The sequence below is a fragment of the Hydra viridissima genome, unplaced genomic scaffold (assembly GCF_058129835.1).
Source record: "Hydra viridissima isolate aposymbiotic clone 2 unplaced genomic scaffold, HvirCarnegie_v1 scaffold_3, whole genome shotgun sequence".
Lineage (NCBI taxonomy): Eukaryota > Metazoa > Cnidaria > Hydrozoa > Anthoathecata > Hydridae > Hydra > Hydra viridissima.
Window position 1 is genome coordinate 9,849,880 of NW_028324302.1, and position 18,367 is coordinate 9,868,246.

Genomic DNA, 18,367 nt, shown 5'->3' on the forward strand with positions numbered 1-18,367 from the left:
TTTATTTTTAATTTTTTATATATTATATATACATATATATATATTTTTTTCTTTCAGTATTAGAAAATGAAAGAGAGAAAAGTTCCTGTTAATAGATCAACTTTTGAAAATTCTGTAAAAAGTGATTTTGAAACAAGTGTTATACCTATCTGCATGAAAGTTGGCTCCCCAAAAAAAATATTTAATTGCAGTTTAACTCCAGAAAAAAAAAAAACAGATCGTAGAAACAAGATAATTGTGTCTTTGAAAAAGAAGGTAAAAGCAGAACAGCAAAAATCTCGAAGAATGAAAAAAAAGATAACATCTCTTAAATCAGTTGTAAAAATATTAAGTAATAAACAAAAAATATCATCAAATTGTGAAGAAATGCTACTAAAAACATTTTCAGAAGTTCCGCAAGCTCTAACCAGAAGAATGATTATGCATAAAAATTATGGTAAAGGATTTAAGTATTCAAAAGAAATTAAATCCTTTGCACTTACCCTGCAGTTTTATTCAAGTAAAGCTTATGATTATGTGCGAAAAACATTTAATTTTAATTTACCACGCCAAGCACAAATTAGGAAATGGTATGGAAAAGTTTCAGCAGAACCAGGTTTTACAAAGCCAGCTTTTGCAGCACTTAAATACAAGGTTATAGAAGCTGAAAAGTTAGGATCTAAAGTCATTTGCTCACTTATGTTAGATGAAATGGCTATTAAAAAACACATATCATGGGATGGAAAAGCATTTAAGGGGTATGTTGATCTTGGGAATGGCATACAAGATGACTCATCCCCGGTTGCAAAAGATGCCCTAGTTCTCATGGCTATTAGTATAAACAGCTCATGGAAAGTTCCATGCGGATATTTTTTTATAGATGGGTTAAATGGTGCTGAACGAGCAAACATTGTAAATTTATGTATCAAACGATTGACAGATGTTGGTGTTGAAGTCATATCACTAACATGTGATGGACCCTCATGTCACATTTCCATGTTATCAAACCTTGGTGTTTCAATTGATGTTTTAAAAATGAACACTTCTTTCACTCATCCTCTCAACTCTGATAAAAAAGTTCATACTCTACTCGATATTTGTCACATGCTAAAGCTAATTCGGAATTGCTTCGCAGATAGTGATGTTTTGTTTGATAGCGAAAACAATGCAATATCATGGAAATATATAGTTTATCTTCAAAAACTGCAAGAAAATGAAGGATTATGTCTTGGAAATAAGTTAAGATTAGCACATATTAATTGGGGGCAACAAAAAATGAAAGTGAATCTTGCTGCTCAGGCAATTAGTTCAGGTGTAGCTAATGCAATAGAGTTCTGTTGCAAAGACCTTAAATTAATGCAGTTTCAAGGAAGTGATGCAACAGTTCAATTTATTAGAATATTTGATAGATTGATATTTTAAACTCAAGAAATCCTTTTGCTAAAGGTTATAAATCCGCACTAAAAATGAGTAATAAGCATATATGGGATAAATTTCTTAATGAAGCATATGATTATATTTCAAACTTAAAAGACTCATCTCATTAGATTATTGCATACAACAAAAAGAAAACCTGGTTTATTGGATTTTTAATGGCTATAAAAAGTATTAAGCAGGTTAAAATATTTTGTAAAGTTTTATTTAGGGCAAAGTGACCTAATAATGGCCGGGTCTTATTAAGAGCCAAATTTGGGTCAGCTTTTGTTACATTTATTTACTTGGCGGGACATTTACCTAGTTGATTAATATTATTTCGTGTTTCTTTGATATATCTATGTTTTATTTGAGCTTTTGTAAATTTTTCTATTAGTCTTGATTTTGTAGAAATCTTATTTTTGTCAAGGTTAGTAGAAGTAAATATTTTATACCGGCGGTACTCATTTTTGTTTTTTTCAAGCAACTTTGAGACGCATTTAACGAAGTATTCCTTCGTGTACGGCTTTATGATATATTTTGATCTGTTTTGTTAGTTTATTATGTTTATGTAAACTGTTTTATTTGTCAACACACGAAAGGAAGAAGCATAAATGTAGCTCAAGCTCAAAGATCTCAAATAGTCTCATTAATAGCCACTCGTTTGACCAAATAAGAGCCGTGGCTCTTGTATGGTACTAACGTGGCTAATATTAGGATCTTAGTGTAATTTATACTGTATAAACACTATAAAGTAAAATTGATTTCCAATTTATTTCAAATGCATCAGCTATTGTTGTTTTCTCGCAGCGAACACAACGTTTCAGCTCTACATTTTCTCTTCTCCTTAAAATTCTCCTTTACAAAAAGTTTTCCTTCAATTTATACTATACAAAGAACCTCAAATATGCTCATAAAATAAACCGCTTAAACTATATTTACAACATATCAAATAAACTACGTCAATCAAATCCGCCGTAAATAGTTTCTTCACGCAATTCAATTACACTCCTCCTTGATCCTTCGGGATCACATTTAATTCAAAGCAACTCTTGCTTTGCGGAACATCACAACAATTGTTTCTTTTGCGGATCCAAATCTCAAATACCGCTTCTGGCAATCCAACTACAACGCCAGTCGCACCCTCTCGTCAGGCTACTCTGCCAAACACGAGAAACGTTTTAGATCAGCAAAAGAGACATCCATTTGTTCCTCATCTCTCATCTTCTGCTTCGTACACAACTCATGCCACGTAGGCATCCAAAGGAAAAACTCGATAAATAGACATCTTCGATTCTCTTCACATCCTTCTTATCTTCTACTCACAAACAATCGAAGACTAAGTATTACTTCGCAACAAAACTGGAAAGAGCACTGTCAACTCAACGCGTTGCTTCTCTGCAACAACTTTGGTTCGCTGCGACCAAATTGCGGCATCGGATATACCATCGTATTTTTCAAAGATGTTCTAATTATTCGAAGATGGCTCCATCATGTGCCCGGTTAGCTTGTTGTTTTCTCGCAGCGAACACAACGTTTCAGCTCTACATTTTCTCTTCTCCTTAAAATTCTCCTTTACAAAAAGTTTTCCTTCAATTTATACTATACAAAGAACCTCAAATATGCTCATAAAATAAACCGCTTAAACTATATTTACAACATATCAAATAAACTACGTCAATCAAATCCGCCGTAAATAGTTTCTTCACGCAATTCAATTACAGCTATTTATATAAACATAAGATATAGGCAAGTGCTGATGTAACATTAATTTAGTATATAGCTAGTAAATATATAAAATAGTAACTTATCTATACAATACATGTATATACTTTATATACTTTATATATATATGTATATATATATATATATATATATATATATATATATATATATATATATATATATATATATATATATATATATATATATATAATCATTTTTAAGTCTTATGCTATATTTTAAAGCTTGTATGTTATTTCTTTAAGTTGATTTTAATCATGGAAAGCACAAAAAGGAACAAGAAAATAAAAAATAAAACTGCCTCTAGTTTTAACTCAAAGTTTACCCAGAAAGTGACAAAGATTAAGAGATTTCAGTGGTCTAGTGTTGATATGAAAAATGCAATTACAGCTGTTGAAAATAGTTTAACGTCACAACGAGAAGCTGCATTACAATTCAATGTTCCCCGGTCAACTCTTGGTAAATATTTTAGAGGAGATTCAGTTCTTGGTGTTAGACCTGGACCTAGTCCAATATTATCTAGCAATTTAGAGAACAAGTTAGTTGAATATGCAGCAACAAGGGCTACACTTGGATTTGGATTTGGAAAAAGACAATTTAAAAAATATGCTTCTGATTTAGCCATGAAACACAATTTAAAGTTTAAACATTCAACTCCTTCAGAAAAATGGTGGCGCTCATTCAATAAGCGACATAAAAATTTAGTTTTGCGAAAGCCTGAAGGTACTTCATCAGTTCGCCATCAATGCATGTCTGTTCCAAAAGTAGCAAAATATTTCTATTCACTTCATGAAGTTTTGCAGGAGACTCATGCACTTTTAAAGCCATCTTTGATTTGGAATATGGATGAGTCCGGGTTACAGATGGACTTTAAACCTCCAAAAATAGTTGCAAAAAGAGGTACAAAACACCTTCAATCTCGTACTACAGGAAAACGTGAAACCATAACCATTATTGCTGCTATAAATGCTGCAGGTGATTTAGTGCCTCCACATTTAATAGAAAAAGGTAAAACGATTAGGTCTCTTCAATCTTTTAATACTACAGATGCACCTTCAGGCTCAAATTGGAGTTTTAGTGAGACAGGTTGGACAAAGCAAGGGATTGCTTATCTTTGGTTCACCAATACTTTCTTGCCTAACATAGGCAGAGATAGGCCACAAGTTCTCATAGTTGATGGTCACGATTCTCATAACTCAGTTGAATTATTGTCTGTTGCAATTGAAAATAATATTCATATTGTGGAAATGCCAGCACATTGTTCGCATTGGCTCCAGCCTCTAGATCGAACAGTATTTGGTCCTCTTAAAACATATTACAATCAAATCTGTCATGAATTGATAAATGAATATCCTGGAGTTACTGTTGACAAGCCTAATTTTTGTGGTCTTTTCAAGAAAGCCTGGGATCAAGCCCTCACAGCTGATAACATTATTTCAGGGTTTCAATCGTGTGGCATATATCCATACAATCCATCTGCTATTCCAAGCACAGCTTACTTGCCTAATTCTGTCTATTCCATACAACAACTGCTTGATGAAAATGATCTGCTTGAATCAAGTTTGCAACCTATCAAAACTGACACTAGAATAACAACATCAGAAAGTTTAATAGAAGTGGGAGTTGATTTTGAAATAGAATCAAGCGCAAACAAATCTGAAAATACGTCTGAATATAAAAAAACATATAACACTGATTTGGTAAACCTTTACAATAATACTGCTTCTTTGGTTTGGGATACTTATTTAACACATGAGCAGTTTACAACTTTCAACTTCTGTATCCAGAATTGTTATGACATTCCAGATCCTTTGTATAAAGTATATAAAGAATTCAAACTGAAAAAGAGTTCATGCATAAAGGATGTTTTTGACATAGATATTCCAGTGTCAAATGAAAACACAGATCTTCCTATTCCAATTCTAAACGAAACCATTGTTCAGTCAAATTCTATGCCAATTGAAATCACAGGCCAGCCTTGTTATTTGACCAATGAAACCCCCTCTCATTATAATCAGATGCCAAATGAAGCTATTGTTCAGCCTATTCTGACACCAATTCAGTCTTGTACAAAGGGTTCTGCTAATGATAGTGACAATGATATTTTGCCTTATCCAAAGATATATACTATCAAGTCAAAAGAAAATCGAAGAAAGGTTCAAAAATATTTTGTATTAACTTCACAAGAAGCTATGCAATCGAAATTGAATAATGAGGAAAAGAAAAAAAAATAAAGTCAAAGCAACTGAAGAAAAAAGATTAAAAAAGAAAAAAGAAAAAGAACAACAGAAGAAAGAGACACAAAAATTATCTAAAAAAGCTAATTTAGTTCAAGAGATTAATAGCAATTAAAAAATTTCTCAACTGATTTTTTTTATTTCCTATTTGATACACTAGCTAAATTTGAATAACAAATAAACACTCCGTTAAAGTACTGCTATAAACCAAGAAAAAAATATTTTTTAGCAAAACAGAGTATATTTTACTATACTCTTTTTACTAAAAAATTTTTTTCTTAGTATCTAGTAGTTCCTAGTTCATTATTAGGCTATAATCATCTGATAAAGTAATACTTTTTGATATATAAGCATTCTTAGATATGTCAGTTATAGGTTATGTAGGTGGCTCATAATAGGTACCATTTCTCAATTTGCTGGCTACTATTTGGTCTACCCGGCCATTAATTGGTACGAAATTGAAATCTCTGTTTAAATACATTTTTCTCTGAATGAAGCATATTTTAGTACTAACTAGGACTTTTTTTAGGTAAAGCCGTTTGTCACCAATGTAACAGTGAAAAAATAAAAGCTCCGTTAGATTGAGGCATTCTTCACGGCTATCAATAAGAAATTTATGGCCATTAATTGGGCACTTTGCCCTATATCTGAAAATTGTGTCTAAAGTTATATATATTGTATGTATTTTATATACATACATATATATATATATATTTCATTCATACGTTTAGATATTTTATAACCTTGTTGAAATTCCTGAAGCACCTTTAAAATATCTTCTAACATATAAGTTAAGTCAAGACCATCTGGAATTGTTTTTTGGTTCAATACGAGGATCAGGAGGATTTAACAATAACCCAACAGCGCAACAATTCACAGCAGCATATAAACGACTTTTACTTCGGAGCCATATTGAAGGAGGATCAGGGAATTGTGAAAAATTACAAGCAGAAAATATTTTAAATGTTTTAGATGATTCAGTTATGATAAATAACAGCAGTTTGGATATTACAACAGTAAACATAATCAGAAAATACGACTTATCTGAAAGAACATCTAAGACTACTGATCATGATTATTCTTTTATTACTAATATTTCATTGCTAACTGAGTATAAAAAAGCAGCTGTTTCTTATATATCTGGCTTCGTTGTTAAAATGGCAAAAAAGCAAATATTTTGTATGTTATGTTGTGATGCACTTGGTTCTAAAAAACATGCTCCAGAATCCAATTTTCTTAAAGTAAAGGACAGTGGTGGTCTTATGAAACCAACAAGAGATGTTATTACTGTTTGTGAAGAAACTGAAAAAAAAATTACGGAATGCTAGCAACAATACCTGGAAAACTGCCACAGTCCAAAAATATCCCAGAAGCTATATCTATTTCAGTTTTAGAAAGTTTAGGATCTGTTATATTTAGAGACTTGCATGAACATATGTTTGATACTGGTATTAATGAAAACCATGTTTTTAAATTAATCAAAATAATTTCTCAATGTTATTGCAAAGTCAGACTTTATGATCTGGGAAAACAAGCCACTGAGAAAATGTCATCGAAAAATATTAGAAAAACATTAAGTAAATTGGTATTATTTAATCATCAATAACTACAGCCTTTACAAACACAAAACTATTTTATATTGTAAATAGTAACGTAATAATTGAAAAGATTATTTACTTACTTTTAGGAGCATTATATTTTCAACTTGTACTTATAATCATAATTTTTAAATATCAACATAAGAATCTAGATAAATTATCTAAAGAATACGATCATTCGTTAGACATTTTACAACAGATTTTTACTAATTTGTTGATATTGCATTTTTTGCTTCTAATTTCTAGGTACTTTCAATCCTTTTCTTTTTTTCTTCTTTCTTTTGGTTTCTTTTCTTAATATTTCAAACGCATCATAACAAATCGTGGGTCCTCACAATATGGCCGTCAAAATATTTTTTCGGCTTCAATTTCGATATTAGAGATGCGCTATCCAGTTATATATAATCCAGTTATAATATAGATCAGTGGTTTATATAGTATATGAAAAACCAAGGGCAATTTCCGACTCAAGTTACGGCCGATATTAAAGTACCTACAATAGCAATTGCTTACATATTTTCCCATCAACATTTAAAACACTGAAAAAAATCCAATAAAACTTTCTAAAGGGTAGCTTTGTATACAAAGTTTACACTTAAAGAGATGGACGACTTACTAAAGTTTTATTGGATTGAGTGTAACCTTTGTATACAAAACAAATGGACGACTTACTAACGTCGTCCATTTGTTTAAGTGAACGGCACCTAAGGCCGGGTGAATAAAAATGAGCAATTGCTTTTACTCAGTAATTGGTCAGCTTTACGTGAACAAAAGCTTCAACAATTTTTCTTAAGTTTTATTCACGTAAATTGAGCAATTACTGAGTAAATTGCTTACCTTTACGTGAATAAAAGTATCAGAAAAACTGCTGAAGTTTTTGTTCACGTAAAGCTGACCAATTACTAAGTAAAAGCAATTGCTCATTTTTACCCGGGCTCACGATTCAAGACGCAACGAAATTTTTCTTTTTCAAGATCTCAACAGTAAATCAACGAACGTAAAGTGTTTATAAGTAAACATTGAGTTGTTGTTGATAAAGTTGCCGTTGAGTAAACATCCGTTTACAGTTGATCTCTGTTGATCGCGAATATAAACACAAAATCTACGTTGATCAACATCCAATCAACGCTTCATTTTTTAGAGGGAATAAGAATGAAAATTTTCTTCTTTTTTTTTTTCTTTTTATTTTTTTTTGAGTTTTAGGTACGACAACTTAAGCTTTTATGGCTAGGAGTAATTAAAGAAAAAGATTCCGTCGCTTATGTTAAAAGTATATTTGATAGGTAAACCTCGATCCCTGGTGTTTATTTGAGAAGACAAACAACCCACAATCTAGGAGAGGTATATTTAAATGGACACAAGTTTAATAACAATACAAAGTTGAATGTAAATTTATTTTGGAAAATAAATTTTTAACAATTTAATATGTTACCATGTCTTTTTTTTACATTTCTCATTTTGTTTCCAAGTAATTGTAATCTTCCACATGTTTTAATCGCTTACACATTATTCCACGTGAGCTTGTTTGGACGGTTTAATTTGGATAATGCTGGTTTTTAATAGTAACGTTATGGAAGATTTAAAATCATATTTAGATCAAAACCTAGAACTCGTTTAATTTCAAACCATTAACTCGTTTTCCAGATCAGAAAGAGATTCCTAGGTTTATTAAGTGTAATAGATTTTAAACTTTTTACACTTATATAAAAATTTTCATCAGCAGAAAATTTATAGATTAAGCTGCTTTTTTTCAAATTTTTTAAATTAAAATGACTCTTAGAAATACCATTAAATTAAGAGATAATATTACTTATACAGGAGCATGGCCGCCGAGAGGGGGGTGGGTGGGTGGGGGTGGAAGGGGAAGATTCAGTTCTTGGATTCGATAAAAAAGAATATACATATGTGGAGAAAAAAGAAGATCCAGCAAATCCTGATAAAGTGACGAGTTATATTGACTACTACGAGTCTGAGAGTATTGCGAGGATAAAAAACGTGTTAACGATCAGAGTGACGAATGACATTATCGGTTCATTTTATTCGAATGGAAAAAGTACAAACGACATTTATTCTTTTCATCCAGATGCTCCTCCAGGGGTCAAAATTAGTGAAAAACCTTTCCACTTGATATACTTGCCCATAGTGGTGAGTAAAATTTCAAGAATGGAGACGCAAATTGTAGATCAAAATTGAAATTTGATAGACTTTAGAGGGGAAGATATAATCGTAAGATTTCACGTCAGAGAAAGAATATCCTCAGTGTTGCAAGACCTTTATACGAGCAGTGCTTTCGAGTGATAATTTTTTCATTAAAATTTTTTTCTTTAGTTTAAAAAAATGAGCAATTATCAAAAGGTGAGATTGAATATTTCACAGGGTCAAGCTGATAAAATAAAAAAAGCGATTCAAGAAGGGAGCGATACCAGTATAACGCTGTCTCATCAAGATCTGGATGGCAATCACGTCCTGGCAGTGACAAAGTCTCAATTGAATAAAATTACAAAAGCGTACAATAATGGCACAGGCATCACACTTAAGCTGAGCCAAAGACAGATGGCGCACAACTCAAAAATAGAAGGAGGATTTATTGGAGCTCTTTTGCCTTTATTAGGAATGCTTGGAAGTACACTCGCAACAAGAGTCGTCCCAGCTCTGTCAACAGAATTGTAGGCAGGAGTGGGTTCGTCTGCTGGTTCTGCGATGGTTGATAAAATCGCAGGTAAAGGAGTTGTTTATTTGAAAAAGAATGGAAGAGGAATGAAATTGACAGCAGCAGGATCAGGATCGTTTTTAAGACCTTGGGTGAAAAGCGAATCTGTAGGTGGAGATGGATTGTTCGTTAGAAGCGGAAGAGGATATGAATCAGTCGGATCCGGTTTATTGTTAGGACCAAATTCGCCGTTTTCTAGCATTCCGTTTTTGAATTTAATTCTTTAAAAAAATTAATATTTTTTCCAGGGATGCAAAGATCTAAATTTGGATCTGATTTTTCACAGATTCGAAGAATTAGGTATACAGACCCATGAATCCAAAGGATTTAAATTTTTCTTTACATTATAAAAAAGATGGTATAACAGCGTTTGAAAATAAAAATTTCATTTTGATAGAAAGGGATCCAAGGGATGGAATAAATCTAGCCTTTTTTTCGATAAACATTTAGAGTACCCTCCAGCGAAAGTGGGTTGTAGATACGAAATATTCGCACAAAGCGACATTAAACAAAATCGACTGGCTCATCAAAAAATAACTTTTATGTTTAGAATTAACCTTGAAAGCGGAATAGCCTTGGTGAATTTGAGGGAAGGTATATAATCAAAACTGGATTATTTCAATCAAAACATGGTGATTTCAGAGTCTGTGGATAATGTCATCATGGAAATTCACAATAACAGCAAGTCAGACATGATGATTAAAAAAGGAGAAAGTTTATGCTTTGTGAATTTTTAAAATTAGATCCATGAATTTTTTTTATTTTTTCTTTACTTAATAAAATGGAATGTAACTGTGGTGTTAATTTAATAGATCCGAAGGATCTAATTCATGTGGGTTCAAAGAATCTAACTGTTATTTATCTAATGAAAAACACAATTCATGTGGGTTCAAAGAACCTAGTTCATGCAAAGATAAACTGTATCCGACTCTTCCAACGGCTCCAGCAGATGAAGGGCACAACTACCGCCTTCAAAAAAAAAGCGAGATACAAAAAGAGATTGAGAATGAGAATGGAAATAGAATGGTGCTGACCGAAAAGTATCATTGGGCTGTAAGAATCATCTCGATTGTGGATAGCTCGATGCAGATATTGTGCACCGCTCTTTGGAATGTGGGAATTGGACTTTTAACCACCATTATCGCCACTCCAGCGGCGATTGCGTGCGAGGGTGTTGCTATCGGTGCAGGTTTTTTTGTCGGTTGTTGGAGGACACGTCACCAAAAAACTGAGCTTGAAAGCAGAAAAGCACGATAAAGTAAAAGTTCTTGCAGAGTCAAAGTTGAACACCGTAAGCGATTATATTTCAAAGGCGTTAAAAGATGGAAACATAAGCGACAGCGAGTATGAGCTAATTCTTGGCGAGCTTCAAAAGTTTAAATCCATGATGAATGAAATGAGAACAAAAACTAAAATCAGCATTGATGAAATGACTAAAGAGTCTTTAATACAAAAGGGCAGGTAGGATGCGATAAATGCATTTAATAACATGTTTAAAAAAATTAATATTTTTTCTAGGGATCCAAAGGATCTAAAAAATCATCATGAACGCAATCTCATCGTGTTAAGTCCAGGGATTAATTTTTTTCCGTATTATAAAAAGATGTCTTTTTTTAAAATACAAGACCCGAACAAGAGGGATGAGATAGTGAGAGAAATGATTTAGAATAGTAACAGGATTTATCAGGAAGTCCTCAATAACAATATTTCAGATGAAAATTTTCAGACTGATTTGAGCAAGCTTTACAAATCTCTTATTGAAAGCATTGAAAAGGTGAAAAACGAGCTGAAGAGCATGGCCGACAGAGTTGTCAACCAAAATCGCAAAAAAGATCTCGAGCCTTTAGGCAATCTAGAGTTTACCATGAATTTAAGTGCAAAGCACCCATATGAATTAGGTGATATTTCGTCCTACTATTTAAGCAGGTACAATGCGCGTCATAAATACAGTACGAAAAGAAATTTTGAAATGAGTAAAAAAGATGGTAAAATGTATTTCGAACCAATGGAGATGTCTGTGGATGGAAATGATATTATTATTGGTGAGGAAAGGTACGAAGGAACAAAAGGTCTTTGGGAGCTTGTGACAAAATCTACGCCTCCTGATAGAAACGACCTTACGGAGGAAGATTTTCAAATCAACTCAAAAATACTTATAGACACTGGCTCCATATATTCTGAGTCTAATCCAAACAGACCTAAAGCCTCAAAGAGCAAAAAATATCGAAAAATAACAAAGCCTATTTGGGATAAATTAACGAGTGAAAAAAAGGGTAAAAAAGGTTCTGGAGTAATCATACTTCCAAGAGATCCTAATGCGCTCGTGCAAAGGCTTAACTTGAGCGTGGCTTCTTGGCATGCTGGAAATACAGGGTCAAGAAACGAGGCTGTGACCATATGCGACGAGATGCTCAGACAAAATGTCATTAATAAAGACGAGTATAAGTCGATGCTAAGATACATCGATGCAAAGTAGAAAAAAAAAATTCACCCTTATAAAAAATGATCATTTACAGAAATAGATATGTTAAGAAACACGTTGTCGGTGGAAGTGGAATAATCGATACGTTGAAGAATTTCTTAAGAAGAGCTGCCACGTCGAGCGCCTCTAAAGCAGCATCCTCTTTAGCCAATAAAATCTCAAAAAGCGAACTTGGAATAGAAGCGATCATGGCAACTAAATCGGCGGGAAAAGAGCTGGCTTCTTCCGCCATATCTACCGCCAAAGACGTGGCCATTGATAAGGGTAAAAGGACCATAGAGAAATTGTACGCCAAGACTGGAACGCCGAATCCGAAGGACCTCACTCAAAAAAGCAAAAACATCATTTCAGGAATGGTTAACAACAAACTTGTGCAAGCAATAAGCACAACAGCGACAAGCTCAAAAGCGCCAAGCGCGCCGCCATTGGATGATTTTTCCTTGTTTGGTGGAAAATCGTCAAATAAAAATGCCATCAGAATACAAGACCTTGTAAAAATGGGAAATGGGATGAAGATAGTGCGATTCGTGGATCCCTGGAAAAATTCGAAGAATTTTTTTTATAAAAAATATGAAAAATTCGATGTTTTAAATTTTACAGAAGAAATCATTGTCGATGAGGGAATTCAGAGATTTGTATTTCACGAATACGAGCCAGTCAGTGTAAATTTAAATACTCCTGGAGAAAAAAGAATCAACATCGAGCAGCAAGACTTGTTCACGCTTCCATCTGAGGTGTACATTTTAGTTGAAGGAAGGCTAAAAAAAGCAGATGGGACATCCTATGCAGATACAGACGTCGCTGCTCTTGCAAACAATGGCATCATGCACTTGTTTAGCCAGATTTCATATCAATTGTCGAATCAAGAAGTGGAAACAATATACAGGGCAAGCCACCACCATGTTGGGTTATCTTAAATATCCAGAGGAGTTCCAAATATCTAAAAGTATAAATCAGCTGTGGCAAAGAGACGCAACAGCTTTAGCGGATCTTGTCAATAACACCAGATTTAAACAAAGACAAAATTACATTATTACACAGAGTGAAGATAAAGGAAAATTTTCGTTCTGCATTCCGTTAAAGCACATTCTTGGATTTTGCGACGATTACGATAAAGTGACTTACGGATTTAAACACACGCTTACTCTTGTGAGAAAGAGCGATAGTGATGCGATTTTTAGAGCAGCTGCAACAGCCGCAGGAAAAGTGGATCTTAGCAAATTGTCCTTGTTTATGCCTCATGTCACTCCATCTGTTTTGGCGAGCAGCAATCTTTACAAAATCATTGAATCGAAAGTGGATGTGCCATTATCGTTCAGATCCAGACAGTGTGACACAGTCGCTGTGCCTGTATCGAATACATTCAGTTGGAGGTTGAGCGCAAGATCCGCCAGTGAAAGACCGAGGTACGTCATTGTCAGATTCCAAACAAATAAAGATGGCAGCAAAGAGCTGAACCCGTTAGTATTTGATCACTGCGACTTGAAAAACATATACGTCACTTTAAACAGTGAAAGACACCCTGCTGTCGATTACGACTTGACCTTCAAAAACAAAAAATACTCAAGGGCTTACAGAGATGCCGCCAAGTTTCACAATAGGCTTTATGGAATTAGCGAGATCATCGCTCAACCAAACTTGTCCGCGTTAAACTATAAGTACATTTGCCCACTTCTTGTTTTTGATGTGAGCAAGCAGGCTGAGAGGTTAAAATCTTCAGTATTAGATGTGCAAAGTAAACCCACATTTAATTCAAACGTTCCTGCAGACACTCAAGCCTTTGCCGTTGTCATATCTGATAAGTTGCTTAGGATTAAATCAGACGGAAACAGAATGAATATTGTTTATTAGGTGTCTCGCACCCACATGAAATAGGTGATTCTCGAAGAGGATCATGTTAAAAATTGAATTAAATAAATTTTTTTATTCTTTAAACAGCTATTTACGAAAGTTTAAACGATTGCAGAATTTTCAAATCTAATCTTCGGTTTTTCTTGAATAAAAATCTAACGGAAACAGATATCAAAATAATTATTTTTCCAATTTGGTAAATAGGTTATTTGTTAATAGAATAAAAAAAAGTAGGTTTTGACTTATTACCGTTTACTCAGAAATTTCATTAAAAGGTAGCTGATACAAACTAAGAGGTTTCACAAAAGTTTAAACGATTTTATTTAGGATCAATTATTTGCTAATTAATTGATAAATCCACTGCGAAATTTTTTTCGCAGCGAATTTATCAATTAATTAGCAAATAATTGAGTAGTTTTTCAATCAAAAAATTCATCACAGCATTATCAAGCAGCTTTTAACTCATTAAAAATCAACTTAAAATATTGTGAATTTCAAATTAATTTCAATTGCGTGCAAATGGGTCGAAAATCAGTTTCTAGTGACACCAAATGGCAAGTTATTGGTATCGCGCGGACAAAAAATCACACAAACGTTCAAATAGGCAAAATACTTAACATTTCTGAATATTGCGTTAGAAAAACCATCAAAACCTGGGAACTTACCAAGGACGTCTCCGACATGCCGCGTACTGGGAGACCATCCAAACTCAGCAACCGTGACAAAAATGGTGTATTCAGAATGAGTAGAGAAAACCCCAGACTCAGCTACAAAATGCTAGCACAAATCTTCAATGAGTCAAAAAATAATCCAAAAGTTAGCAGAGAGAGACAAAGGTATTGAAACGTACAGAGCTGCTAAAAAACCTATTCTTTCTATCACGGATAAACGTAAACAACGAGTGTGGTCCAAAGAAAGGCTGGACTGGTCTGTAATATATAGGCAAATGCCGGTTCTGGAACATGAGCATGAACACCGATGCAAAACGCAAAATAAACGCTTTAATTTTTTATGGAAATAATGTCTTAAACGCCGATTTTTCAGTATTCAAGGATGATATTGATTGTTTTTCACTTTTAAAAAGCGTGTATCCTTTTAAAAATGGTTTCTTCAAAATTTAAAGCCTTGTTCTCCTGTGTCTTTTATCATCTTTTGAGCTGAGTGTTATCACAAGCTTGTTTTGTAGTGTCCAATAGCCAAGGTTCTGTGAGTGCCATCATTCAATAGGATCCTTTTGTCATCGTTAGCGCTGAGTGCGACTTTGTTGATTTCTTCGGTGTAGACGTCATGAAGATGGGATCTGAAAACGTTCATGGTTGCAAGCTTTTCTTGTTTACCCTTCAAGCAGTCTTTAAAATGTTGGTGAGTAAGCTTATTTTTGACCACGTTCTTTTTCATCCCTTTGCATTTTTTGTGTTCATCTTTAGTGATCTTGTAAGAGTAGAGCTTGGGTCTAAGTCCAACAAACTCTTTAATTATTTTTCCTCCGGCTTCGTCTTTGAACATGCCGATAGTCTTATTATTTAATCCTACTTTGAAGCCAACGTTTTCAATGGCAGGATGGTTATTAGGAAAGTTGCTTGTGTCAAATTTGGTTTCAACATCATCAGCAATGTCTTTGTAAAAATCTTCTGTTTCGATTTCAAAAAAGAGTGAGTCAGTGTCAGTCATGAGTAATTTTGCACGATCACCGTATTTAGGCTTGATGTAGTCGTAATAGAACTCATACATGAGAGTTTTGCTTAGGTCGAGGATGCTCATTCCTAAGTAAACGGGTTTATCGTAAGTGACTTGTGTTTTCTTCATATGAATCGCTACTAGTTTTTCATCAAAAATGACGTGTCGTTCATATCGAGTTTCTTTAGTTAATTTTAAGACTTCTTTTCTTGTGGTGGCAAGTTTAATATCAACGTGTTTTTCAATGTTTTCCATGGTTTTACCAAAGACAGCGTTGTTCATGAGTTTAAAAAATTCTTTTTCAGTAATCTCTAAAGGTTTTGCATCCAAATACTTTCCAAACGTTTTGCGCATGCGCGTATTCTTCATCAGTGATGTGTTTGTCATCTAGTCCAGAGTAAAAGTCTTCTTTTGATGGCAATTGCGTTTCAGATAATTTATCAATGGAGTCCATCCATTCGTAAGGGAAAATACCTTTTTTTCTTATCAAGTCAAACTGTTTATCTTCAGGATAATATTCCCTAGCGTTTATGCATTGTTCATCTGTTAGATTTTTAGAGAGTTTGTCTAAAGGGTCAGACATGAACCTGTAGCTGTCAAGAAACCTCATTTCTCTCAATACTTCCTTTGGTTCACCTTTCTTGTTAATAGTGTCTCTCACTTTGATTTTTTTAGAGAAGCTGATATATTTCTCATCATTGTTGGGTATGCAATTGAGTTTCCCACCTAATTTCTTGATGAACAAATGGCTGTCATATCCAGACAAGTTGTGTATAAATACAGGAATAAATTTTGGAATTCGATATTTTTTATTGCAAGCATTGTGAGCAGCACCACGGTACTTTCCAGTCAAATGACAGTGTTCCCATACTTTGTCACCGTTAAGATCTTTATTGCAAATGTGGCATCCAGTTGCAGCTTCAAACTTCTTTTCATCCTCATCAGTCCTAGGTTTCTTGTTTTTCCATTGCTGTTTCAGTGAATCGATAATTTTCCAAATCTTTTTAAGGTCTGCTTCAAGCCTGGTGATAAACTTTTGTGCCACGTCATCCTCTTCGCTTTCTGCTGTGTACTTGACTGGTTTTTCTTTATAAATGGTTTCGTCAAAGCATTTGATATGGTAGCTAAACGAGCATGGAACATGCTTTTGGTATTTTTTGGTGTACGACTCTTTACTATCATATTCAGTGTTGTCATCGACGGGTTTGATGAAACTTTCAAAGTCAGCAGTTACTACAAACGGAACTCTCATAGTCTTTTTATAGTTTTTAAACTGAACAGTCGTCCCTTTTTCAGGAAGATCGATTCTCATTGGAGCGTTTTCATAACAGTATTCTCGATGAATTTTGAGATTTTCTTCAAGGTCGTAACCATGCATGCAATTTCTGCAAAAATATTGTTTGTGTTGATTCTTTGATGCTGAAGAACAAGCAAACCGGCTGAAATTATTAATGAGGCAATAATGACTGTTGTTTTCGTTTGAAATGAGCAGCAAATCAATATTATGCTTTCGATCATGAAATTTAGATATTAGTATAGGTTGAGGTTTATTCATTTCATAGTGAAAGACGTTCACGCTAATATCCAGATTATTTTTCTCAAACTTTTCAACATCAGTCACCTTTACAGGAAATTCCATTCCTTTAAAATTGAGCTATTTCGATTTTTCAATCAAGTCTTCATCAATTCTTTCATTATGCGTATTTTTCATGTTAAGAGCCCTGGTGATACACCACTTGAAACATTCATTGTCTTTGTTTTTCATGTTGATGATGGCTTTCTTGTTTTTCAACTCGGTAGACAGCTCCATGTAGGAAGAACCCTTGAAAGCTTCATAATCGGCAAAGCTGATATCCATTCTTATAATCTTGGACAAGACGCAATTAGATCCCATCTTGTTGTAATTAGCACTACTTTCCAAGATTTTTTCTTCCATTTCGGTCATGAGCGCTCGCACATCATCACCCTCCAATAATCTTTTCGTGTAGGATGAAAAGTTAGCCGTCTGAGTAGTTTCCTCACCAGTCAAAATGCTTACGCGAGTCATTTCACAGACTAAAGAAATTCTTACCTTTGTGTTTCTTTCTCCTGCCATGGTTTGAATAGCAGACTCTCTCACCAAGTTTTGAAATGAAACAATGTCTTGTTGCCGAGAAGACGGCTTGTAAGAAAATACTCTGGTTGAACGCTCTGCTGAATGCTTAGACATATTAAACTTTATGGTGTAAGGAGCACCTGTAGACACTGAAGCAGGAACCGGACTTGTAGACTCTGAAGCTGGAACCGGAGCAGCAAATGCAACATCTTTGATTGACTTGATCGTTTTTTCCACTCCATTTCTCACACTGCTCACTGCATTTTTCACCGCAGATGGGATGAATGAACTAATGATATCATTTACTTGGCTAAAACCATGATTAACCGCATTAATAGCAGTTGCCTTAAACCTTGAAAGCCAGCCAGGTGCTTGAACAGGCGCAGGAACAGGTGCTGGAGCAGTAATGGGATCAGCAACAGGCGCAGGAGCAGGCAAAGGTCTTGCCTCAGTCGTTCGTCTACGAGCTACATGTTGAGGAGCAGGCCCACGTCCAATGATGGGTCCTATAGCTGCAATGAGATCAGCTTTTCTCATTTTATAGATACCTTTGATATCACCACGGCCTTTAGCCATCTCTCT

General features: G+C 34.2%; 2 protein-coding genes and 1 pseudogene across 2 annotated transcripts; 2 read left to right on the top strand and 1 right to left on the bottom strand.

Annotated features, from left to right (window-relative positions):
* Positions 1-3,317: 3,317 nt before the first annotated feature.
* Positions 3,318-5,673, top strand: LOC149890944 (uncharacterized; annotated as a pseudogene).
* A 7,305-nt stretch (positions 5,674-12,978) lies between these two features.
* On the top strand, positions 12,979-14,013 carry LOC149890945 (uncharacterized). Its single transcript, XM_090082002.1, has one exon. The coding sequence runs from the start codon at positions 12,979-12,981 to the stop codon at positions 14,011-14,013; it is 1,035 nt and encodes a 344-aa protein (XP_089938128.1).
* A 1,978-nt stretch (positions 14,014-15,991) lies between these two features.
* Positions 15,992-17,329, bottom strand: LOC149890946 (uncharacterized). Its single transcript, XM_090082004.1, has 2 exons — positions 16,562-17,329; positions 15,992-16,330 (listed from the first exon to the last, which is right to left on the bottom strand). Exons 1-2 carry the CDS (start codon positions 17,327-17,329, stop codon positions 15,992-15,994), a joined length of 1,107 nt encoding a protein of 368 aa, XP_089938130.1.
* Positions 17,330-18,367: the final 1,038 nt, after the last annotated feature.